This window comes from Ambystoma mexicanum, chromosome 4q (assembly GCF_040938575.1).
Source record: "Ambystoma mexicanum isolate Mex_15411 chromosome 4q, UKY_AmexF1_1, whole genome shotgun sequence".
NCBI classification, from domain to species: Eukaryota; Metazoa; Chordata; class Amphibia; order Caudata; family Ambystomatidae; genus Ambystoma; species Ambystoma mexicanum.
This window is the reverse complement of record NC_090928.1, coordinates 519,899,954-519,925,976: the sequence shown is the minus strand read 5'-3', so window position 1 is coordinate 519,925,976 and position 26,023 is coordinate 519,899,954. Positions and strand designations below refer to the sequence as shown.

The 26,023-nt window shown below is 49.1% G+C and overlaps 1 protein-coding gene across 4 annotated transcripts in view; it reads right to left on the bottom strand.

Moving 5' to 3' along the window:
- Positions 1 to 26,023, bottom strand: part of RALGAPA2 (Ral GTPase activating protein catalytic subunit alpha 2) — a 3,672,963-nt gene that overhangs the window by 2,071,031 nt on the left and 1,575,909 nt on the right. For all 4 annotated transcript variants that reach the window (XM_069608069.1, XM_069608071.1, XM_069608070.1 and 1 more), the window contains one exon: positions 532 to 714. In XM_069608069.1, coding sequence (XP_069464170.1) covers positions 532 to 714 — 183 coding nt within the window. The remainder of the gene's footprint in view (positions 1 to 531; positions 715 to 26,023) is intronic.

Below are 26,023 nucleotides of genomic sequence, written 5' to 3'. Positions count from 1 at the left end.
AAAAAGAAAGAACACAGTCTACTTATTTATTTTGTCATTTGTAGAGTGCACCAAATACAAAAGGCATCGAATCTAGGGTGTTTACTACCAGTACAATAAAGCCATGAAGTCCCATTGACAAACCTGGGCATTGCAAGGTAAGGGCACCCCTAGAAGAACCCCAAATGGAGCCAGATATGGCTTATTTCCTTTAGGCAATCACATACAGCCATATTTAGCCAGTACTTATTGAGGGCTAGCTAGAAGGCCTGAGGTTAGGGTGGAGGGAAGCCACGAGAGAGGAAAGACCATTCGTATACTCTACCTATACCCGGACTAGAATAAAACCTAATTTTTTAACATCTTGAAAATACAAACCGTTGAAATATTTTTCAAAGTCTGGGAGTTGTTAAAGCCATCTGTTAAAACGTTTTTAAAAAGCAAAAGCATGAAATGAATGAACACAATATCACACATGATCTAAATCTTGTCGCAATGCATCATTTTCTAAAATGCATATCTTTTACTTGCATGGACCACAAGAGTCAGTACCTGTCATGAGGGTTGCATCTGGAGGGTTGAGTTGAAGCCAATGACGGGAATCATTATCAATAGCAACATCTTCAGGAGAGTTGCAGTCATTGTCCTCATCACATGTCTGCCGCGGCCACGGCATCAAAGAAATCTCTGGCTCATGATTGTAAACGTTAGATGTCTCACTAGTAATACTCTCACCTATGGCACAACAACAAAACCATGGATTAGCTCTTCCTGATCACTCTAACCAAGCCAATGGTAAGGATTGCTTTTTCCCAGCATTATCAATCAAGACAAACCTCACTGCTTAACTGGCATACAGTTACAGCATTTCGTATCCTATATATATTATAGGAACACATTACTTTGGTAAAGCAGAGCATGTCACTAAGGAAGGTAGGGATACCTGTCTTTTTCCCCCACAGCATAAAGACAACCATTTAACAGGTCAAGGTTGTGAAGGTTGGACATTTAAATAGCACAATATTTTGCAATGACAATTTTCAAGAGTGGAAAAAAAAAAGAATGAATGACAACCAGGGTTCATTTAAGGTAGCACAAAATTACCACTGACATTTACCAACACAAATGCCACCCCCCCAATTCAGAGGTCAGCTGAAAAGGGTGCATTGAAAGAGGAAAACACTGACACTATGCATCTTTCTGTGTTGCATTACTTTACTTCAAAATTAAGTAAAACCAAAGTTTAAATGACAAATTCGAAAGGACTCAAAAGTGGACTGCCACAGGTATTAACGCAAGCCAGGACACCAAGATGCAGTTTAAAGAATTCATGAAAGTAATACAACTACAGATTTCCTTATTATTTGGGTAAAACCAAAGAACATGAAACAATAGGACACGTAGGGTAGGAATTGGGACATTACTGTGTCTCCAGTATATGCCAGCAGCCTATTTCATAATAAAGGGCTTCACTACAATTTGGCTCCCTCCAATTAGGAGTTGGGTGGAAAGTTGGGGATTCACCTCCAGCTCTGAGCTGGGGGTAAATCTGTAGACTTCCACCCATTGGGTCAATGGACCCAATATAAATGGGGACTTACATGTAGCACAACTTGAGATCCGGTGCTAATAGCACTGAGAGTAGCGCTAACACTATTTGCAGTGGGCGGTATCCCGGCAGATTTACTTCCGGGATACCGCCCACTCGTGATGAGGCCCAAAGTCTCCAGTAGTGGCTCTTATGAGGCGGTCCTGAATCCCTTGATCAGTCGTTCCCTCCTCCCAACCTACTGTTTTCTGTATGAACCTCATTGTGTAAAACCCTATGAAAACCCATAGTAGTCTCTGTTTGGGGGGCACATTTCCAGGACAGGAATAGCCTGCCAGTTTCTCTGTCCATTTCGGGACAGCTATATGGAAATAAACCTGCTGGTGCTGCTGCTGCTGTGGTTATTGTACTGGATTTATAGGGCATATTCTTCTGTTCAATCATCATTTCCTGGATCTTCCAAACCACCTCCTTAACCTCTTGCATTGCGCCCACCGCCACCAGGCCTTCTCCAATCTGACCTTAACCTCCTTCTTAACTTAAACTCCCTCCTGAAATTCTAGCTGCACCACCATCAATACTTCTCTAGCGCTCTCCAACCACTCCCATCCTACAACCTTAGACAATTCTCCAGATTATCGCCTTCAAATTGTACCATTATCACTGAATTGGGCCCAAGAATATAGTGCCCTGCACATGGAAACCACACCCACGGGTATAGTGCCCAGATCACTAGTATGGCCCCTAAGGATATAGTACACTGTTCACTAAAAGCCATCAATCTAGGGCCCTGCTCACTTGTTTGCCCCCCCTCTTAGAAACTCAACGCCATACTTTGCTGCTCCAAAATTGTCCTTCTGATTCCACCTTCCACATCATCTGCTCTCCTCGCCAGTTGTACATCAACTGACTGTATGGGAAGTTCCTTCCTTCCCGAGTTACCTCCCACCCTCCCTCTGGGGTGTCTTACAGGGCCAGAGGCTGTAAGATGTGGGGTACCCATCTTGGATTCTACTACAGTGCCACACTCTCCCTCGCTGCCTCATTTGCCTGTTGTCACCCCATGCTGAAAATGTTTTGGCTTCTTGCTTGACTTCCTGGTCTCACCTGGCCATAAATGCATCCCCTGGACCCGTTGGGGGCTTGGGTGTACTAGGTACGGCTTCCCTAGTTGGTAGGTCTTTTCATCATCATCCTCATCATCATGTTATACTTTATTTCTGTATATAATCATAGAAGTATTGAGCACAAAAAATACACACTTTACAGTTAAAGCACATTAACCATGTACAAATCGGTGAAAAAAAGAAACAAATTGCATACAGTGTACATTATACAAAAAATATGAATGAAGAAATAACAGATTACCATATGCACAACCTGCATCCCAAGAGGTTTTGCGTGAGACTGGAAGACAACAATCTCAGCTACATTCCTAATGCAGTCATAGTGCATAATCATCTTTACTGTTATAACAAACATTTAAAAAGCCACCTTTAATATTGCTCAATGCTTGTAGCAAGATATTTACACACTTGTCTCTTCACCTTCAGGCCTTTTCTAAATAGTTGGAGACTACAAAAATTATATTCATTGCACTTGCCATTTTGCATATCTCTTCCGCTGCAATCAATGAGTCAATGCCTTTATTTACTAAATCTATTTTTACATTTGTCTAAAATCAGCATATTGAGGACAAACAAAAAGAATGTGATGTAAAGACTTTTTTTGCCATGGCAAAAAGGGCATACAACTTTATACTTATTCCATTTAGCCTTGACCACCGTTATTGGTAAAATGCCTATGAGTATTTTTAGGTACAGGGCTCTCTGGAATGGACTTTCATTAAGATGTATATTCTTCCAAGGAATAACTGCTTAATATACAGAATATTGTACTCCATTGATCAGTGCAGGTACTTGAATACACATTGGCCCCACATCATGTCTGTATGTGCTTTGATAACAATGTGTCTGCTCCATCCATTGATGGTCTCTGGGTTACTCCAGAATTCTTCTAAGTTGAGCAAGTGCAAATATCACAGTATTGATTGAATTCTACTCTTTAAAAGAGCAGGTTCTATTGTATGAATAAGATCCATGTCTGACAGACAGTTTATTTTTAAATATTTTACAAGGTCGAGCTTGGAAGTTGACGCCTCACCTAGCTCCTTCCATTCCCAATGCTATAATACGCCATGAACTTGGATTGATCTCATGGGCCACCAGGTATGAATAGCAATGTTGAATAATGTTTCAAAAATCGAAATCTTCCTTTTAACTCCCTCTATCAATACCGTCATGAAATGATGGGTGTGAATGGACCGAACTCTTTTCAGTCTTACTGTAAGAAAAAGCAAACTTTATTGACTGACCTGGATGTCTCGGTTGATGATTTAACTACTCGTCCAGGGTATGTTAAAAAAAAGGTGTTTGAAAGGGATTAGATTGTCAGCATTCAAGAATTGAATAAATATCAAATGTATACTGAATACACCAAATATTTCAGAAAAAGAAATATGCGTAGTCCATATATAATCTCTTTTCCATGTCCTAAGGCTCGTCTACTGTATTTTCGCTTCAAATTGAATCAATTCCACACAAGAGAAAGAACATTACCCTGGGTTTCTGATAACACTACTAACCTCTCACCGAAGTGTTGTTTCTTACATTGTGAAGACCCTAAGGAAACTATGAAACATCTGGTCCTGGTGTGGCCTCATTTTAGAAATATTAGACTGTCCACCCTAAACAATTTTATTATTAATTAATCAGAACTGTCAATGAATTCTTTATGGACGAGAATGATGTGTGGTGAAAATCAAACTTGAATTATGCACTTACTCGGCTACTGTGTAAAATTGACGATGAATTATCACAAAATGTTTAACTTTCATTGATGGTCTACAATAACATGGCTCAAAATTCTGTTTTATTTTCATCTGATTTTTAATCATGTAGTAAAGTTATTCTTTACTTGCTACTAACTCTAATGTTATGTTTTAAGTGAGGTTTTATGGTCTACCGATCTTAGTAACTTGAACCTTCTGTATCATTGCACATCTGTTTTATGAGAATTTGCACTTGTATTCTAGTTCTTAAAATTGGTTTTTATCCTTGTCAACTGTAATCTCTTACTATTATTCTGATGATTGCTTTCTTGCACAATTTAGCTTGCACATTTTGCTCTTTTGCAATCCTGCCTTTTTGCACTGTAACTTATATTTTGTAATAGAGCTTTGCAATCTTGTGTATACTTTGATCATGTTGGTTTACTTGTACCAATAACATTTTATATTGTGTTTCATCTGTGATGAATTGAAACTTTATTGCAAAGGTTGTACAAACCAGTAACAATAAATAATAAAATCAATACCACAGTATCTATTGTAAGAAGAATTCACTGATAGGGCTGGAACCTTGGTGTGCCACCAAATCTCTGCCCTGCAAAGAGCAGCTGCCTTTATCTGGGCTCTATACATTTCCATTGCTGGAATTAGATTTTTCCTGAAGGAATTAGAAAAGGATAAAATGCCAATACACTTCCTTCCCAATGTCATGTTAGCCACACATGCAATCCTGGCTCCTAAGTAGTCAGTGGAGGACTTCTATTTTCACACCCTCACTGTTAATGTGGCGCTAACTGTTAAGGCCATTAGCACCCCGGGTTAACAAAGCAGCAAACCTGGGTGCTAAAAAAAAAAAAAAAAAGGTTCCTTCCTACAACGCGAAGCGCGCGCTACCATTGTGCAAAGGAAAATCCTTTACCAACAAGCCCGCTGTGGCAAGGGAAGATTGGGCTCCATACGGAGCCCCTCATCCCTTTCCATGGCAGCCGTTCTGAGCAGAGACGAAGGTGCGGCTGAGAGCCACCACGGCCTCAATACGTTAAGTTGGGGAAGGGGATTAAAAATAAAAAAAGGGGACGGGGGCGGTGCCTTGCGGGAGCCGGCTGTCAGGCAGCTTGGAACATGGGATATACACCAGCGGTTCATGGCCACGTTCCTAGCTACCTGATTGGCTGGCTCCCCAGCCAGGGTGCTAATATCTATTTGTGACCTTCAGCCCTGTTGTCTACCATATCGTATCACTTTTGTTTTATTTACATTTACTTCTAGACCTTTTTTCCTGCAAAATTTAACTAAGTGGCCTGTCTGTTTTATGAGGCCTGATGGAGTTTGGGACATCATAACGACATCAGCAAAAGACAAAATGCCAACCTTCTCACCCCAAGAGAAGGAGCATCCAATATGTTTATTCGGAATTCGGTCAGTAGGCCATCAAAAAACAAGTTAAAAGGAAGCAGGCAAGTATACAGCCCTGCCTTACACCCTTGTGAACTGGGAAGGTTTCAGCGCTTTCCCTGCTTAAATGCCATCTCACTCTTGCCATTGTGCCTTCGTATAAAACCATAATTACTTTCAGCAGTGGGTGGGGCACTTTTTTGGCAGATAGAGCTTGCCATAATTCCACACTTGGTATGCTATCGAAGGCCGTTCTTAAATGGACAAAAAGTTAAGGTAAATTGCTGCCCTTGATGGTCACATACTTATTCAGGATTAATAGTCTGAGAACCTGGTCCATGGTGCTCACCCCCTTTTGAGAAGTCAGCCTTCATTCACATCAGTCATCAGGCATCATTAAACATCAGTCTCCATTACCCAATTTTCAAATTTGGTTTGTAGGACGTCCCCCACATATTTGTTGCAAGCGTGTAGTAGGAAGAATGGCCTGTAGTTCCCAGGATTCGCACAGTGCCCCCTTTTTTAAAAAAAATGCCCATGATTCCCATCACCTGACAAGATGGGGGGTTTTGGCATGTTTTGAGTAGGACATTGAATAGTAATCGGAGATATGGAACCTGTTTTGTTGGTTTTCTCATAAAGAGGTCTACCGTGCAGAATCTGTACCTGGAGCTTTTCCTCGATAATGTTTGGATAAAGCTTAAAAAACCTCCAAATTTCTCATGGGCCAGGGAATCAGATCTTGTTTCAAGAAAGAGACCTGCAAAGTAATGACCACTTGAACCAGGTTTTTATTTGTTCCATTTCCCACTGTAAAATGCGCCAGAATTCATTGGTGTTTCTGCTGCTCTATTAAGAGTTTTCCACAATTCCAGTATTTCAACGTAGAACCTATGTAGCTAGTTTTGTCCCCACTATAAAATGTGGTTGGGGTGGGGGATATTAGTTGTAATCGTCCAGAGCACTTATGCAGACCCAATTTAAATAAAATTTACGCTATCTTTGGGGTTAATTATACATTTTTCTTTCTTAAGCGGCCCTATTAAATGTGGGATGTGCTATATGCTTTTCTCTTCTTAAGTTTGTTCAATTCATTTAATGGTTCAATTGGGAGATTCAAGTTCCCAAGAATGATCACATTTTGCTTAGAGTTTCTTGCTCATAACTTAAAGAAAGCAGAGGATGACGCCAGGTGGTGCTGCGCCAAACATGGACGCTCTGTGTTCGAGCACATGGAGGATCAGAGAAGGAGAAGCCTGCTACCCCGCTGATACCACTTAAAGTGCCTCCTGAGTGAAGCCGCGGGTGTGCGAGATTGGTGCATACTGCTGGTGCAAGATTGGAGGGCTGGAAGGCTGAGGGAGGCGAGACCTACGTGGAGGGCCTCTGGCAGGAGAAGTGCTGTTGGAGCCACTGCTGGGACCACAGCCGTACTGGAGCGGAGGCCCCGTGGTGAGTGCCATTATTCTGGTGTGTCGGCTGGGGTGCAGTGGAGAACTGCTGGGGATAACTGGAGGAGCAACCCCAGGAGTGAGAGAGAGCGAGAGAAGGTGGTAACTGCCATTTTAGCAGCCAGGTGGCGAGAGGGCACAGACTCAGTCAGACAGGATTGGCTGGTGCCCCGGTAAAGATTCCAAAAGGAAGGGGTGGTGCAGGCAACTGGCTGCCCTCCCTAATTAATAATACCCTTAAGCCTGCCCTATATGAGCGCGCTGCCCCCTGAGCTATGTTGGCCTATGGTGGTGCTGTGAAATGATAGCGGGACTGGCCAAGCAGCCTGCAGCGGTGCTGCTCCCCACAAAGACATCAACAGATGGTGAAAGGTCAAAAGCACCAGACAAAACTAACATTTCTAAATATGGCCATGCTGGGGAAGGCAAGGTCAAAAACCCATTTGGGGAAACACGCTGTCAAGCAGGACATGCCCGAGGTGGAGAATATGAGAAGGGAAGAAGCAGGCAGTCCTTTGCAGCCCTCGCTGATGGACACTGCGACCATCCTGGAAAAAAATACAGTTGAGATTTCAATCTGTTAATGGGAAATAGGGCAGTTTAGTATATAAAATGGACTACACGCAGCAGTGAAATGATAAGGAGAGCGGCAGGATTTCAGAGGCTGAACAGTATCTCAGATTGCGGAAAGATACAGGTGCAGATGTCTGTAAAACTCTTTGATCCCTGCAGCAGAAAGTGGCCGGGGTGAAGGGAAAAAATGAGGCCTTGGAGGCGAGAGGTGAGATCCCACTGTAATAATGTCTGCATTGTGGGTATGCCGGAGTCGGTGAAGCCCCAGACTATGGAGGAATTTGGGGAGACTCTCATAAAAAAGGTGCTGAGACACATCTCCACCACCCCCTTCTAGCAAATTCGGGTAGAAATGGCGCATTGGGTCTCGGCACAGATCCCAAGACCAGGCCAGAGCCCGAGACCGGTGATCGTCCGCGTTCTCAATTCTCATGACAGGGACATTATTCTCAGAAGGGCTAGGTAACTTGGGGACCAACAGTAACAGTCCTCGAAGATATCAATATACCCAGATTTCTGCCTGTGGTACAAAGAGCTAGGATGTTGTTTGCGGCTGCAAAGCAACAACTATGCGATGGAGAGTTGCAATATGCAATGTTGTACCCCGTCCAGGCTGCGGGTGATTAACAACAATAAAACAAACTTTTTCACGGAACCGGCGGAAGTGATGGCCTTCATCGACACTCTCCCAAAGGACTGATGGAGAGGGGTAGTGGCGAGCTCCTGTGGCTCCCATGGGAGCTGATTGGTTGTTTGCTGAGGGGCTGTCCTCTCGCTTGTTGCATTAGGAGATGTGTATGAAGGAGCAACTGCTGAAATGCTTTGGGGTACGCAGTATACCGCAGTAATGTAACCAAAAGCCTTATCCTTAAGCAGCATTTTTCTGATAAGGGGTCGGGCGTCACTCATCTGACCTCTAGGGACGGAGTGGTGTGGTTCCTGGTGTCCTTGGGAAGGCTACTGGGGAGGGGTTTGTTCATGGGAGTAATGTTGGGTAAGGTTTGGGGGGGGGTTGACATCACCCTGCTTGGGAGAGGTATGAGGTTGGAAGGGGGGGGGGGGAATATGGGAGTGAAAAGTTCTGAAAAATGTCTTGGCGGACATGTATTTGGTTTGGGACAAATGGTGGTTGTCATGCAGGAGCGGGGAACGCACCCACAGGAGGGATGCACTGGGCATATGGTCAATATGGTACTGGATACTGATGGCACTTAATATTCTGAGTTGGAACATCAAGGGGTTGGGCAGCAATGTAAAAACCAGGCAGATTGTAGATTATGCCAGTAGGCATAAAACCAATGTAATGTTCCTGCAGGAAATGCATGCTACAGCTGTTAGCAAGAATTCGCAGAAATGTGCCAATTCCTTCCACCTTAGAGACTCCCAGCAACTTTGCTGGATTTTGAGGACCGATTTTTTTTTTTTTTAACCTGGAGAGAGAGACCCTTTTTCCCCACTCTCTCATGTATTTTAATGTGATTTTTTGAACTCTGTTTCTTTTGGTTGTGGAGTCTGACAAACTCCATAGGCATAATCTTTTACATTGTGTCACTCAGCACCTTCAGTGCAGTGGCACAGGGAAGACTTTCAGATTTCCCAAAGGTTTAAATACCTTCTCTGGGATAAACTACTGTTTCCCAGTGCAGTAAAGTGAAATTGACTTTACTTACATTTGTAAACTTTCTAGACCCAGCACACACTATCTTACAATAGAGTGCTGGAGGAGTTACCTAGTATCCCCTTTGTCTAGCTTCTCATGTAACATTTTTATGTTACCCTTTTCTCACTGAAAGGCTGGTGGCAGTGTTTTTGTTTTAACTACAGTGGTGTGCATTTACCGCGGGCTGCGTTCGCAGCTGCAGTAAAGCAGCCAAGGGTGCCATTTTTGTCAAAATGGCCCCAGTCTTCTTTTTTCGCCATTTCTGTGTGGAAAGGTCCTTCTTGAGATTTACTCTGCGCGCCAAACCAGGTTTGGTCCCATTGTTCGCTTCGCCTTTGGTGGGATTCACAAGTGAAGCCCGCCTCAGGCTCCAGGGTGTCTGGGGTGGGCAAGAAGTGCGGGAGGTGCCCGAAACTCCCTGTGCTTAGTCTCCTAGGAGACCCAAATGCACTCTGTGGTGATTGGCCGGCTGACTGTCCGGCAAGGACAGCCACTCTGCTGGGTGACTGACAGCTGGGCTGGAATGCATGGGAGAGAACTGAATGAAAGGCGAGGCTTTTGGCTTAGAAGGCAGAGTCAACCACTTGACGAAGGAACCGAAGAAGAACTTGAAGAGGACGCCTGCTGCAACTCCTGGGCCGTTGGTTTGCCCGGTGAAGCCCTGCTGCTGTGCTGGAACTCCAAATTCGTATCGACAGAGAAGCCCCTGCAAGGATGACTTCTCCCTTTCAGTTGGTGAGACCAATCAACTCCAAAGTAAGCAACCTGGACATCCATCTCTGAGCTGGTTGAGTTGCTGCTGGAATCATATAGCAAGGGAGAGGAACACCAGATTGTGTGTGTTGCTTTTAAGTTGGCCAAGAGCGCCAGGAAGATACTCCTGACTCCCAAAAAGCAGGACAGACCGAGCCTGAGCCCCGTCAACAGAGTGCGGGACCGCAGAAGCAAGGAAAGTCCATCTCGACAGCCAGGAACCATGGTGTTGCTATTTGCGGTAGACGCAAGAAGCTGCAACACTGAACAGCCACTAATTTGAAGATTGCCGGTTGCGATTGGTGACCGTCTCATTGCAGTGCAGGAGTCTCCAGAAGTCCTACCTCTTGTCCCCACAGCTGAGGCCCAGGAACAGTGAGATCTGCAGAGCTGCACAGGAACAGAAGTCATCTGCTGCACTTGTTCTTCAATCTAAAGGTACTGTAAAAAGTCAGAGAACTTACTTCTTACTGTAGAGTTGCTTGCATCTTCTACTACTCAAGTCTAATCAGCTTGTGGCCCTACATTTGATTCTTCTTTTCTTCAAAGACTTCCAAAACATTGTGCAAATACTTTTCTACTTACCTACCCGAAGTGCTTCATCCTATATAAGACTTTTGCCCATTGACTTTGGCTTAGCCTGTTGTACTGAATGCCTCTTCTTGGGGGATCCAAACGTATTTGCCTGCTTAAAAATATTTGTGATCTCTTGTTGTTTTAATAATCTTTTCCTTTTACCAACTCCTAAGAGTTTTCTAAATGCTAACAGTAAGATATTAATGTCCCCAGCACCCTAGCTTTGAAGTCACCTGAGGGTGTAGGTTGTGTCTGTGGGCCATCCCAAAGAACAAGTTACTTACCAACTGGTAACGTTCTTTCGATTGGATGTTCCTCCAACATATTCCACATCTTTGACATGTAATGTCCACAGCTGTGTAGTTCAGAAACATTTTTGGCAGAGGCCGTCCTGCATCGATGGCGTCGGTTCGATGTCCCTCGAAGGCCTCCGTCGAAGGCGACGTCACCAGATGTTATAAATAGGACACACGGTGCCCGTAGCCTCAGTTTATGCTTCCCCCCCCCCCACCCATAACATGTGGCAACAATCCAATGGCTGCTTGACTGCACATAGCCTTTCGGAAACGTAAGCTGCAATCGCATAGGAAATTCTCCAGGGGGCAGGCTGGGAGGGCGATGGTGAATACGCTGGAGGAACATCCAGTTGAAAGAACGTTTCCAGTTGGTAAGTAACTTGTTCTTCGACTGGATTGTGTCCTCCAATGTATTCCACATCTTTGACAGACTCCCAAAGCAGTACCAGAAAATTGAGGAGGGAAAAGAATTTAGAGTACCCAATCAGATAGCGGAATAAAGAACCGCCTTACCAAAGGCCATATCTTGACTATGGCTCGTATCCAGGGAATAATGTTTAACAAAGGTGTGAATAGAAGCCCATGTGGCTGCATCACAAATATTCCTAATAGGAACTCCCCGTTGTAGGGCTGTGGAAGTAGCCACGCCCCTAGTGGAATGAGCTTGCAGCCCTTCAGGAGGGCCCTTACCCGCCAATCGGTAACGTTCAGTAATGGTGAGGATAATCCACCTGGACAAGGTCTGTTTGGTAACAGCCTGGCCCAATAGGTGCCCAGCATTTCCCACAAAAAGTTGATAGTCCATCTGACCCTGAACATTCTAGAAATATAAAAGCTCAGAGCTCTCCTTGTATCGAACCTATGGAGTCGGTCCTCTTCCTTACCAGGATGAGGAGGAGGATAGAAAGAAGGAAGAACCACTTTCTGGCTCAAATGAAATTCAGATACTACCTTAGGTAGAAAGGAAGGATGTACCCTCAGTACCACCCTGTCCTTGTGTAACACAGTAAAGGGCGGCTTAGAGGAAAGTGCCTGCAATTCACTCACTCTGCGAGCGGAAGTAACCGCAACCAAGAACACTGTCTTGAAGGACAATAATCTCAAAGGACAAGAGTACAAAGGTTCAAATGAGCACCCATTAAAAATTTCAAAACCAAATTACAATCCCAAACCGGCACCTGGAAAGGGGACGGCGGGAACACATTAGTCAGTCCTTTAAGAAATTGAGAAATCAAAGGAATCTTAAAGTAAGAGCATTCTTCAAATTAGCGCTTAAATATAGACAGTGCTGCCAGGTAACCTTTAATGGTACCTACTTGAAGGCCCTTGTGGGCCAAAGAAAGTAAGAAAGACAAAACCATAGGAAAGGAACACTGAAAATGATCAATATTTTGTCCTCTGCAACAGTCGCAACACTTACGGAAACGATACAAGGATTTTGTTGATGGCCTCCTGGCCAAAAGCAACACCTCCATCACATCATCCGGGAGGTCCCAATCCTTATATCTCAACCTTTCAGATACCAAGTGTGAAGGTTGAGAGTTCTGTCCTCTGGATGGAGAACCTGACTCCCTCGCGCAAGAGCAGATCATCTCAGTAGGGAAGACGGCATGGAGGGCAGATGGACATTTCTAGAAGGTCCGGGTACCACGCTCTCCTGGCCCAATCCGGAGCAATGAGGATCATGTGGGAACCGAACCTCCGTAACACTTGAGGAATGACGGGGACTGGAGGAAAACCGTACAGCAGTGGGAATGACCAATCCACTACGAATGCGTCTCCTAAAGCTCCTCTCGGAGGAAATTCCCTTGAGCAGAATCTCTCGCACTTCCGGTTGGCACTGGTGTTGAAGAGATCCACTTGTGGGGTTCCCCAAAGAGCGAAGATCTCCAGAAGGACTTCCTGAGCCAACTCCCACTCGTGAGAGATGATGCTCTGCATGCTCAGAGCGTCCGCCGCCACATTTTCGTCTCCGGCCAGATGAACTGCCGAGATCGAAATTCCCTGCTGGAAGGCCCAGAACCAGTGCTGCATTGCCTCTCTGCACAACGGGAGTGACCCTACCCTCCCTTTTTTGTTGAGGTAATGCATGGCCACTGTGTTGTCCGTCATGATCAGGACACTCTTCCCCCACACAGACAGCAGAAAAGCCTTCAGGGCTAGCCTGATGGCCCTCAGCTCAAACAGATTGATGTGGAGTTTGGACTCTGACGAAGACCAACGACCGCTGGAGGCCAAGTCTTCGGCTGTGAGCGCCCCATCCTGTGAGGGAATCATCTGTCACTACAGTCACCTGCGGCCACGGCTGCCAAAAACACTGCCCCTTTCATCAGGTTCCCTTTGTTGGCCCACCACAGAAGATCCTGGGAGACAGATCGGAATCTGAACGGGATCCAACATCTTGCCCGAGGACTGCGACCACTGCATCTTGAGGACCCATTGCAGGGATCTCATCTTCAGCCTGGCCTCTGGCACCAGAAAAATGCAGGACGCCATGAGGCCGAGCAACCTTAAGAATTCGAAAGCCGGGAGACGCTGGGCACCTTGAAACCTGGCCACCATCTGCACAATGTGATGAGCCCTCACCTTCGGAGGCGAGCACTTCACCAAGGATGTGTCCAACACAGCCCCGATGTACTGGAGCTGTTGAGGTGTCAGATGTGACTTCTTGAAATTGAGGGAGAAGCCCAGCTTGTGGAGGGAGCGGCAGGTGAGAGACGTGATCCAATGCTTGCTGGGGAGAACGCCCAGGGATCAGCCAGTCATCCAGGTAGGGGTAGACGTGAATCCCCCCCCCTCGCCTGAGATCCGCTGCCACCACCACCATTAGCTTGGTGAAGACCCTCAGGCGGTGGTAAATCAAAAGGGCAGGACCCGAAACTGAAAGTGCGAGCCGCCAGCCACAAACCTCTGGTACTTTGTGCTTGGGATGAATTGGCACATGAAAGTAAGCATCCTGTAGGTCCAGAGACACCAACCAACCCTGAATTTGAAGGGCCTGGAGGACTTGAGAAAGAGTGACCATCTTGAACTTGTCCTTCCTGAGAAGTTTGTTCAACCAACACAAGTCCAGGATGCGTCTCAATACCCTGTCTTTCTTTGGAATCAAAAAATAAGCAGAATACCATCCATTGTTCCTCTCCGCTACAGGCACCAGTTCTATAGCGCCTTTCTCTAGCAGGGTCAAGATTTCCTGCACAAGGAACGGATCCAGAAGCTTCGAAGACAGATTCCACGGTGGATTGTCGTGAGGCCGCCTTAGGAAGGGAAGGCAGTAGCCGTGGGCGATATTATCCAGAACCCGCACATCCGAAGTAATGGCTCGCCACTCTTTAAGATGCTGAGACAGTCTGCCCCCAACCGGCGAACCATGGGACATGGTCTAATGACTGTTTTGGAGCGGCTACGGCAGCGCCTGAAGCCAGAGAGCAGCTGCCTGAGCGGCTTTGGCACCTCTATTTACCCGACCACCACGGGTACTTTTACACTGACCCCTTTGACTGGCGGCTCCTGTCGTTCTACAAAAGGAGGACTAGTAACGAAAAGAACCTCCCCTCCACTGCTGTCCCCTAGGACGAAAAGGCGGAGGTTGACGCACTGCGCTTAAAGATTTCCCCGGAGCTTTTGAGGTTTGTAACCTCTGAAGGCTCTAGTCAGCCTTGCTGCTAAACAAATGCGTGCCATCAAAGGGCATGTTGAAAAGACAGGCTTGCACATCCGGGGCAAAACCTGACTTCCGCAACAACGCAAATCTGTGTATAATGGTGCTCACAGCCATGGACCGGCTAACTTTGTCGGTCGTGTCCAAACCCGACTGACACATCCTTGCCATCTTGCACTAGAGCAAGGAACCTATCCCTTTCTCCCCACCCCCCCTCAGGAATATGCTCAGCCGCAATAGAAACACAGTTCCACACAGTGTCTGAAAATCTTGCCAAGGCACAAGTGGAGTTGGCTGACTTTAACATCATACTCCCCGCAGAAAACACCTTGCGTGCCCAAACATCGAAGCGTTTGTCATCCCTATCAGGAGGGATGGGAGGGTACGCTGCCTGCCTCGAGGTGGCCGTAGCCGCCTGAACCACCAAACTTTTGGGAGTGGGGTGAGACGAAAGATAGGTGGGGTCGCTACCGGAAGGGCAGTATTTTTTGGTCAACGATTTGTTAGCAGCCGGAAGAGATTCCGGTGACTGCCAAGCAGCCGCCACCCTTTTTTTGTATAGTCAGATGAAAAGGTAACACCGGGTTAGAGGACGGATCTTGATCTAAAATGTCCGTTAGATCATCTTGCACAAAAGCTTCAGGAGGACTGGACCAGCCCAGATACTCTGTGACCCTAGCCATGAGCCGCCTGTAGGACGACTCTGCATGAGCCCCAGGCTCAGGCCTGCAAAATTCCACTTCCGGAGAAGTGTCCAAACCACTGGCATCATGAAGAGTTTGCCGCCACTCTTCCAACTGGCTGTCTCCTGAAAAGACAGGAGCTACATCAAGCTCAACCGGGTCCAGATCAGTCTGACTTTTCCTTCTCCTCATATACGTCATCCAGAGGGAGGTAAAAACTCTGCCTCGGGACAGAAGAGGGTCTGGAGTCCACCACTGGCCTCACAGACTTAAAAGTAGCCTTGACACATCCACAGCATCAAGGACCACCATCAGTATATTTCTGGCAAAAATACCCAAAGACGTCAAAGGTGCCAAAGGCTTTGGCGTCGAGAGCACCAACGGCTTTAGCATCGACGTCAAGAATGGCACCGATGGCACAGAGGGCTGGAACGAAGGCACAGCTTCAACGTCGGTCTCAGACGGACATGGCGCCAATGGAGTCGACAAAGCCCTTGAGCCCTTGCCCAGTTTCTGCGGTCTCGCTGGAGACGAGGACTGAGACCAGGAAGCACGTCTCTTGCAACTATCCTGAACCTAGTCTGAACGGGACCTCGAAGGTCCCTGATGAGTCGCGTCGAGGACCCGAGCCTGAAGGCATGCAAGCCACGGTACGAGACCGTTCCTTGCCGGCTTCGTCAGAAGGCGCAGATGGAACTGTGCCCTGCGAATGAAAAATCGCCAACATCTGCTCCCGAAAAGCAGCCCAATCCTCTGGAGTCGATGACTTGGTCAGACAAGCCACTTTCCTCGCGGCACCATCCTCTGAGGAGGACGGGGAAGGCGACCAGTGGCGTCGCTTCCTAGAATGCCGAGACGAGGAGGATGAATGGCGGGAAACATTCCAGGGTCGAGACACCCCCCGGGACGACTCCTGACGCAGAGAATCGCCACTCGAGTCGTCGGTGGACATCCCCATGAAATTAGATTTACGGCACTTACTGGGTTTAGAACCCCTACCTACCTGAAGCTTTCTATTAAGCTCCCGCAAGGCCTTAGCAGTCAGCGACTAGCATTTGGAACAGTCGTCAGTGTCATGACACTCACCCAAGCACCATAAACAAATGCGATGCGGGTCGGTTATATACATTTTAGACTTGCAGTCCCGGCAAGTCTTGAAGCCAGATCGCTGAGTCGGAGGGGTCAAAGAAGAAGACATCTTCACAAGGTAAAACACAGTGCGTCCTATTTATAACGTCCAGTGACATCACCCTCAACAGAGGCCTTCGAGGGACATCGACCCAACGGCATCGACGCAGGACGCCCTCTGCCGAAAAAGTTTCCGAACTACACAGCTGTGGACATTACATGTCAAAGATGTGGAATATGTTGGAGGGCACAATCCATTCGAAAGGGTCTGGAAGTGTATTTGTGTGTTACTTTTTATATTGCTCCCTTCTGAAGAAGGCTTATTCTAACTGACTGATAAATACCTCGAGCTCAAATTCCCCTCTCTATCTAATCTATCTAATCAAACCTCCTATTTCTCTTACCACTCTATATATGACTCCTGCCTCGGCTCGGCTAAACGTTCCTACTATTCTAATCTTCTCCACTCCCAAGCCTTTCATCCTCACTGTATCTTTCAAACCCTTTCTCGTCTTTTCTCCCCGCCCACTCCTAACACCTCAGCTAGGTTTCCCTCTCTCCTTCTGACTTCGCTGTTTTCTTCTCTTCCAACATTCTCTCTTCAGCAAAACATTGCCCCCTTCCTATTCGCCTCCTCCCCCTTCCCTCCAATCCACTCCCCTCCCCTCCCCTCCAGCTTGCATGTCTGACTTCTCCCCTGTCATTCCTTCCAACGTTTCCCTCCTGTCCAAATCTCATCCTACTGCTGCCCCTTCCGATCCTCTCCCCACCCTCCTTATTCCGAAGATATACCCTCTTCTCATTCCCTACTTAACCTCCTACTTCAATATCTGTCTCTCCTCTGCTACCTTCTGCTACCTTCCCCTCCGCCTTCAAGCACGCTACTATCATCCCTATTCTGAAGAAACCTTCTTGCATCCAACGTCCGTCCAATCTCGCTTCTTCCATTCCTCTCTAAAATACTTGAATGCTTAGTCTATACACAGCTCTCAGCTTTTGTCACCAACCCTTCTCTTTTTCCCCCCCTCTCAATTTGGTTTCCGTCCCTAAACACTCCTCTGAGACTGCTCTCACTTATGTTGTCAACTCCCTCCTCACTGCTCGCTATTCTAAGCAATCCTCAGCCCTCATTCTCCTTGGCCTCTCTGCTGCCTTGGATACTGTTGATGACCCCTTACTTCTCAATACTCTTTCCTCCTTTGGTTTCAAAGGCTCTGTTCTCAAATGGCTCTCCTCTTACCTCTCCTCCTGCTCTTTTTCTGTCTCTTGGGGCAGTTGTACCTCCTCTACTCTCCCCTTGGACTACGGTGCACCCCAAGGCTCTGTTCTCGACCCTTTCCTATTCTCTCTTTACACCTCCCTTCTGCTCTTCCTTCGGAATTTCTCACCATTTGTACACCAACGACACCCAGCTCTTCCTTTCCTTCTCTTCCTTCACTCCTGACCTCCACCTTAATCTCTCTTCCTGTTTTACTGCCACTAAAAACTCAATGTCATCCCACTTTCTCTCAACACTGATAAGACTGAAGTCTTATTCTTTCCCTCCAACACGCTTCCCACTCCCTCTCCCCCTCCTTTTACTCACTTTCCCCCTCTAATCTTCCCAACTCTGCCCTTGCTTGCAATCTAGGCATTAACTTTGACTCCTCCCACTCCTTTACCCACCATATTTCTCTTGCCTGTCGCGCGTGTCGCTACCACCTGCTCAATATTCGTAAAGTCCGCTCCTCTCTCACCTTCCATGCCACTAAACTTTTAATCTCCTCCCTCATCTTCTCTTGTCTTTTCTAGTGTCCAAAGAGGAGAGGACTCCCTGCTTCTCATCTTGCCCCCTCAAATCCCTCTAACACTCTGCCATCCGTACCCTCTGTCTTCTAGCTTTTCACGACTCCATTTGCTCTTGACCCCCAACTTAAGGAACAATTTACTTACCTGTAACTGTTGTTCTCCAGCATGGGTCTGGCATGGATTCACATGCTCATGAATATTCCCCGTCAGGCCGGGAACCCTTGGTATAGAAAATAATCAGCATCAGTTTCATTTCTGACCTGTCTTTCTTAGTAGTAACCAATCATTGGTCTCTGGGTCATACTGCCCCAAGCCAATGACTGCCCTCTCCCTAAGCCCCGCCTCTGGAGCCATCCTCAGATTTGGTAGCACGTAAAGTGGCAGTATGACCAAGTGAAGAGCCGCAGAGGGGTAGGCGGGAGGGTTCGCATGTGAATCCATGCCAGACCCATGCTGGAGAACAACAGTTACAGGTAAGTAATTTGTTCGTTCTCCAGCATGGGGTCTGGCATGGATTCACATGCTCATGAATAAGAGAATACATAGCAGTACACACATGCACAACCACGGGAGGTGGTCACAGGCTCAACATTAAGCAATACAACAACTCAACATTAAGCATCTCTTACCTCCTCACCAGGCTCACCTTAAGCGAACAGGTTGCGCAGCACTGCTTGGCCGACCCTGGACTCCTCCCTGGAGTCCCGATCGACGCAGTAGAATCTTGTGAAGGTGTGCGTCGACCTCCACGTAGCAGCCCTGCAGATGTCCAGCAGGGGCACACCAGACAGGAACGCCGTGGTAGCAGCGATCGCTCTGGTCGAATGGGCTCTCGGACGGCCGTGCAGCGGTCGGTTTGCCAACCGGTGACAGTGCACGATGCAGCCAGAGAGCCATCTGGAAATGGAAGTCTTCGAGAGAGTCTTCCCTTGATTCACAGTCCCAAAGTTCACAAACAGCTGTGATGTCTTCCAGAAACTCTTCGTGCGGTCCGCGTAGAACTTCAGCGCTCTAGCTACGTCCAGCGAGTGCAGAGTCCTTTCAGCCGGCGACGAAGGAGACTGGAAGAAAACTGGCAACACCAAGGGTTTGTTGAGGTGGAAGGCCGACGGCACCTTGGGCATGAAGGAGGGGTGCGTCCTCAGCACCACCCTCGTGTCGTGAAAAGTCAAGTATGGCGGCTTGCAAGATAGGGCCTGGATCTCTCCCACTCGTCGTGCGGAGGTGATGGCCACGAGAAATGCTGTCTTCCACGACAGAAACTTCAACGGTGCCGAATGCATAGGCTCAAATGGGGCCCCCATGAGCCTGGTCACCACCACGTTGAGCTCCCACGCCGGGGCAGGGGCCTTCACCGGTGGGAATGATCGGAACAATCCTTTCATAAATTCCTTCACCAGTCGATGAGACCACAAGGACGCCTGTCCCGTAGTTCTGGTGTATCGTGAGATGCCGGCCAGATGTATCTTGATGGAAGCGTGAGCTAGTCCAGCCTTGGCCAATGACAGTAGGTACGGCAATACTTGAGGGGCCATAATCCGCAGAGGGTTAATCTTCTGTGCACGGCACCAGACAGAGAACCTCTTCCATTTATGTCCGTAGCATTTAAGAGTTGAGGACGCCCTGGCCTTTGCAAGAACCTCTCTGCAGTCGGCCGGGATGTCGTACCCTCCAAACTCTAGTGCTGCAGGAGCCAGGCCTGCAAGTTCAGCGACTCCGGGTTGTGGTGAAGAATGGCACTTCCTTCTCTGGAGAGAAGATCTGCGTCCGCAGCAGCTTGACTGGTGTGGACGTTGACAAGTCCAGAAGGTCCGGGAACCAGATCTGCCTCAGCCACGCTGGTGCGACGAGGATCATCCTGCACCGGGACCTCTGGAGCTGGTTGATGAGCCAGAGCAGCAACGGCAGCGGAGGGAACGCATAAAGAAATCGGCCGTCCCAGGGGAATGAGAAAGCATCGCCCATGCTCCTCGGCTGGGGGAACCTGCTGGCGAGCCTCCGGCACTTGGAATTCGTCGCCGTCGCGAAGAGATCGATCTGGGGTTTGCCCCATCGTCGGAAGAGTCGAGCCACTTGATCCTGGCATAGTTCCCACTTGTGGCACGAGCGCAGCTCTCTGCTGAGTGAGTCGGCGATCGTGTTTTTTATTCCTGCCAGATAAAAAGGCACCAGAAACATCCCTTGGGCGACGGCCCAATGCCACAGATCCTGGGCTTCCTTGGATAGAGCAGGGGATCTGGTTCGGCCCTGCTTCCGGATGTAGAACATCGTGGTGGTGTTGTCGGTGAAGATCCTCACCACCTTGCCCTTGAGGGATGGAAGAAAAGACCTGAGGGCCCAGAACACTGCGCGGAGCTCCAAGATGTTGATGTGGAGTGACTTCTCCTCCGGGAGCCAAAGGCCTCTCGCGTGAAGATCTCTGGAGTGCGCTTCCCAACCTTCCAGGGAGGCATCCGTCGTCACCGTCGCCTGGTGAGTGGGGTCTGAAAGTCCGTGCCCGCCGACAGATGAGAGCGGGTACCCCACCACCGGATCGCCTGACGGGACGTCTCGTTGAGGGATCCTGTCCTCGAAGCTGCCCGTCGACTGGACCCACCGGGCGTCGAGGAACTCTTGTAAGAGGCGCATCCGAAGCCTGCAAAGGCGCACCAGATAAATGCAGGAGGACATCATCCCGAGGAGGGACTTGATAGCTCTTACCCTGGCCATGTCCGTGGCCAGCAGACGCTGCACCTTGCCCAGAATGGTCCTGGTCCTTTCCTCCGACGGCGAGGCCAGCCGCGCCACTGTGTCGAGCTTGGCTCCCAGAAACAGGGCGACTTGCGACGGAACTAGGTGGGATTTTGGAAAGTTGATGGAGAATCCCAGGTCCGTGAGCAGATGGACGGTCTTCGCAGTGTGCTCCACGGCAAGCTCCCTTGTCCTTGCCCGGATGAGCCAGTCGTCCAGGTAGGGATAGACGTGGATCCCCCTGTAGGCGCAGCCGCGCCACCACCGGTGCGAGGCAATTGGTGAACACCCTGGGTGCCGACTTCAATCCGAACGGGAGGGCCTTGAACTGGTAGTGCTGCCCTTGGACCACGAACCTGAGGAACTTTCAGTGTCTCTTTAGAATGGGGATGTGGAAGTACGCATCCTCCAAGTCCAACGGCGACAGGAAATCACCCTCCTCCAGCTGTCCCAGCACATGCTGGAGGGTGACCATCCGGAACTTCTGTGCCTTGATGTACTTGTTCAGTCGTCGCAGGTCCAGGATGGGGCGCCATCCTCCTGTCTTCTTTTTTACGAGGAAGTACCTTGAGTAAACTCTGGAGCCCCGAAGCCTCTTTGGGACGAGCCCGATGGCACCCTTCTTGAGCATCGCCCTTACTTCCAACAATAGTTGAGGGACGTGATTTTCCTTCCTGGCCACGGGTGGAACGCGAGGGCACTTCTTCTGAAACTCGAGAGCGTGCCCTTGGGCCAGGGCATCAAGCACCCAACGGTCGGTGGAGATGGACTCCCACATGCTGACGAACCTAGCCAGCCAGCCTCCCACTGGGGTGCTTCGGCGGGGGCCCGACCCCACGGTCGGTTCAATCTTGTTTGGAGGCCGCCTTGCCTCCTATACCTCCCTGTCGACGATGACGGGCACCACCTGACTTGCCGCACCCCCTGTAGGCTTCCTGGGATTAAGATCTTGCCGCTTGGCGGTACGTGGAGGAGCCACTGCCGGATCCCTTGGAGGCACCTTGTCTGCCTCCGGAGCTCCGAAAGGACGGCCGTCGTTGTTGGAGCACTCCCAGTGCCTGGGCAGTCTCCGTGTCTGTCTTGATGGCCTGAAGGGACTCATCAACCGCCTTCCCAAACAGGTTGTTCCCGTCGAAGGGCATGTCCAAAACCTTGGTTTGTACGTCCTGGTGGAAATCCGTCGCCTTGAGCCATCCTTGTAGTCTCAGGCAAATGCTGCTGCCCAACTGACGGAAACCGGTGTTGGCGATGTCCGTTGCCACCGTGATGGCGTGGTCCGAAGCCATCTCACCTTCCTGTAGGATTTCAAGGGCCTCAGCCCTTTTGGCGTCCGGAAGGAAGTCCAACAGAGGGGCGATTTTGAACCACAACTCCCTGTCGTATCGGGCTACGATAGCCAGGGCGTTGGCCGCCTTGATAGTCATCGCTGCAGATGAGAGGACCCGTCGTCCCATTCCCATCGTGTCCAGCTTCCTGCCCTCGCTGTCCGGCGGGGAAGTTGATGTCGAGGCCGATGCCCCCCCCAGCTTTCTTCTTTGCCGCCGCCGAGATGACTAAATCCGGGGTAGGTTGCGCCCGAAGGCACAAGGGGGCAGCATCGGGGACCCGGTACTACTTCTCGCACCGGTCCCTCTTTGCCAGCGCCGTGGCAGGGTTCTTAAGGAGGGCGAGCCCCTCATCCCAGATGTCATCAAGAAGTGGTACGGCGAGGACCGTCTTCCTTTTAGCCTCGCGCCGTTGGTAAAGGAACCCTTCCTTCTTCTCTTCGGGGCAGAGCTGGAAGAGCTTGGATGCCCTGAAAATCATGGCATGAAAGGATCCAATCTCATCGGGCGGAGACGCCCGAGCAGGGGGTGACTGGGGACACGTCCCGTCGTCGCCTCCATCGTCATCTGTACCTCACGTAGCCGTGTCCCTGCCTGTATCATCCCCGTGGGTGGTAGACCGGGGGGAAGGCAGAGCAGGCCACAGAGGTGGGAGAGGTGGCGTAGGATGCGTTGTCCTCCTCTTATGCGGTGGACTTTCCGAAGGTCCCGGCTCCGGTTCCCCAGTCGGGTCTGGCTCAGGTACCTCCGTCGGGGGGGAGGGGCAACCTTGTCCTTATCTCCGAGCATAAGGACTGAATCGCTGACAAAATGGCCGCCGAAGTGTCCTGCGGCACCGGAAACGACGGGCGCGAGAGCTCTTGAGGAACCTCGTCGGCGACACCGTCGCTCTCGTCGTCGCCCTCGTCGGGATCCCTCCCGATGGGCTGGGCCTCTTCCACGACTTCGATGAGCTCTTCTTCAGAGGTCGTGTCCGTATCCACGATGGCCACCTGCCCCTCCCCCACCTTTTCCAACGAGGACTTCGTGGGGGTCTTCTCAATGGGCCTGAAAGACGACTCCCTCCGCGGTGGCAGGTTGACTCTGGGTCCTGAGGTCGCCTCCACTGGCGTAGCATCCACAGGCTGAGCCAAGGCCGCTGCGACATCCTCAATCGAGGTCTTAGCAGGGTGAATTAAAGGGATAGTCCAGTAAAAAAAATGTATTTAAAAAATAGATAGGCAATATAAAAAAAATAATACTAGCACTATATTTTTTTAAACTTCCTATGGAAAATTTTGAGCTATTCAAGCTCAAAATTCGCAAAAGCAAGCACATGGGCGCATCCATTTTGTGAAATGGATGCCCGCCTGTGCTGGCTTTTGCTTTTGCGGCACTAATGAAGGAAAAGCCAGCCAGCTGTAGTAAACAAAAGCTACCGCTGGGTGGCTTTTCCTTCACTGGTGCTGTACGCACTGGTGCTGTACGCGGAGGACGGGGACCGGAGACCAGAGCAGGAAAGCTGCAGCTGAATCTGGGTAAGTGCTATTTATTTAAAAAAATAAATAAGCACTAGCTGCGTTTTTTTTTCTAAGTTTTCCGGGCTGGAGGAGCCCGGAAAACTTAGAAATAAAACTGCAGCTTGAAAAATGTTGTATTTATGTTTGCGGTCGCTTTTGAAGCGACCGCAAACATAACTACAAAGTTGTGTTTGAAAACGCTGTGGTTTTTCTTTCCAAGTTTCTCAAGCTCCTCCGGCTCAGAGGAGCCTGAGAAACTCCGCAGCATTTTCAAACACAACCGCGTTGTGTTTCTGCCTGCTGTGGCTATCACTTTGGGTCTCCGGTGCAGTCCCAGGGGAGCACCGGAGACCCAAAGTGAAAGCCACAGCAGGCAGAAACACAACGCGGTTGTGTTTCTGCCTAAATCTGCCTTACCATTTGGGGCTCTCGGGCTCCCCACGGGGGGCCCCCCCCCCCCCCCCCCGAGAGCCCCAAATGGGAAGGCAGATTTAGGCAGAAACACTGCAGCATTTAGCCTTTCCCATTTGGGGCTCTGGGGCCCCCCGTGGGGAGCCCGAGAGCCCCAAATGGGAAATCAGCTGTAGGGAGAAACACTGCGGCATGTAAACACAACCGTGTTGTGTTTCTGCCTGCCTTGGCTTTCACTTTGGGTCTCCGGTGCTCCCCCGTCGGGGAGCCCTAGAGCCCCAAATGGGAAAGCAGATTTAGGCAGAAACACAACCATGTTGTGTTTCTGCCTGCCTTGGCTTTCACTTTGGGTCTCCGGTGCTCCCCTAGGGGAGCACCGGAGACCCAAAGTGATAGCCACAGCAGGCAGAAACACAACACGGTTGTGTTTGAAAACGCTGCGGTTTTTCTTTCCGAGTTTCTCAGGCTCCTCCGAGCCGGAGGAGCCTGAGTAACTTGGAAAGAAAAACCGCAGCATTTTCAAACACAACTTTGTATTTATGTTTGCGGTCGCTTCAAAAGCTACCGCAAACATAAATACAAAGTTTTTAAAGCCCGGAAAACTTAGAAAAAAAAACGCAGCTAGTGCTTTTTTTTTTTTTTTTTTTAAACAAATAGCACTTACCGAGATTCAGCTGCAGATTTCCTGCTCTGGTCTCCGGTCCGCGTCCTCCGAGTCCCGGCACCAATGAAGGAAAAGCCACCCAGCGGTAGCTCTTGTTTACTACAGCTGGCTGGCTTTTCCTTCATTAGTGCCGCAAAAGCAAAAGCCAGCACAGGCGGGCATCCATTTCACAAAATGGATGCGTCCATGTGCTTGCTTTTGCAAACTTTGAGCTTGAATAGCTCAAAATTTTCCATAGGAAGTTTAAAAAAAAATAGTGCTACTATTATTTTTTTTATATTGCCTATCTATTTTGTAAATACATTTTTTTACTGGACTATCCCTTTAAGGCCATCGTCACCTTCTGTACGCCTGGGGCCTTCATCTTGGGGGGAGGGTCCGAGCCTCGCTCCCCCTCTGCCGGAATCTTCGAGATTGACCGGGGCCTCTCCAGAAGCTTCGCCGGGTTCTCGGACTTCCTCTTACGCGAGCCAGAGCGTTGGCTCGTGTTTGATGGCGCTGGGGAGGATGCGCCCTGCCTGGCAGCCAAGGAGCCCGACCGTTCGGCGCTCCCAGTGCCTGCAGACTCGCAGTGCCTGGCCTTTTGTTGGGCCCCCGTCGCCGGGGCGCCCTCACAGGACTTAGAAGACCGCTCGGACTTCTTTTTCTTCTTCTCGCTTGACAGGCTCTTCCCTTCCAGCCAGTTGGCGAGATGGAGGTGGCGATCCTTCATGGTCCGCTCCGACATGTTGCCACAAAATGCAGTCCTTCTCCGTGTGCGTCTTGTCCTCATGGAGACAGAGGCATAACAAATGCTCGTCCTCCTTGACAACATTCTGAAGCTGGCATACAGGGCAGGTCCTGAACAGCTTCCCGGGCATCGAGCTTCCTTTCTCCTGGGCCGTGTCCGGGGTAGGCCTCGGAACTTCTGGAATCCTCCAAAAGCGTAACTCGACGAAATCTTCACCCTTGAGGGGCGTAGAAAACTCCCAAACGGATCCCCGCTGATCGGATGTAGAAACAGTGGAGCTTGAGGCTCTATTTAACTGAAAAATGAGAAAAATCTCCTGAAAAA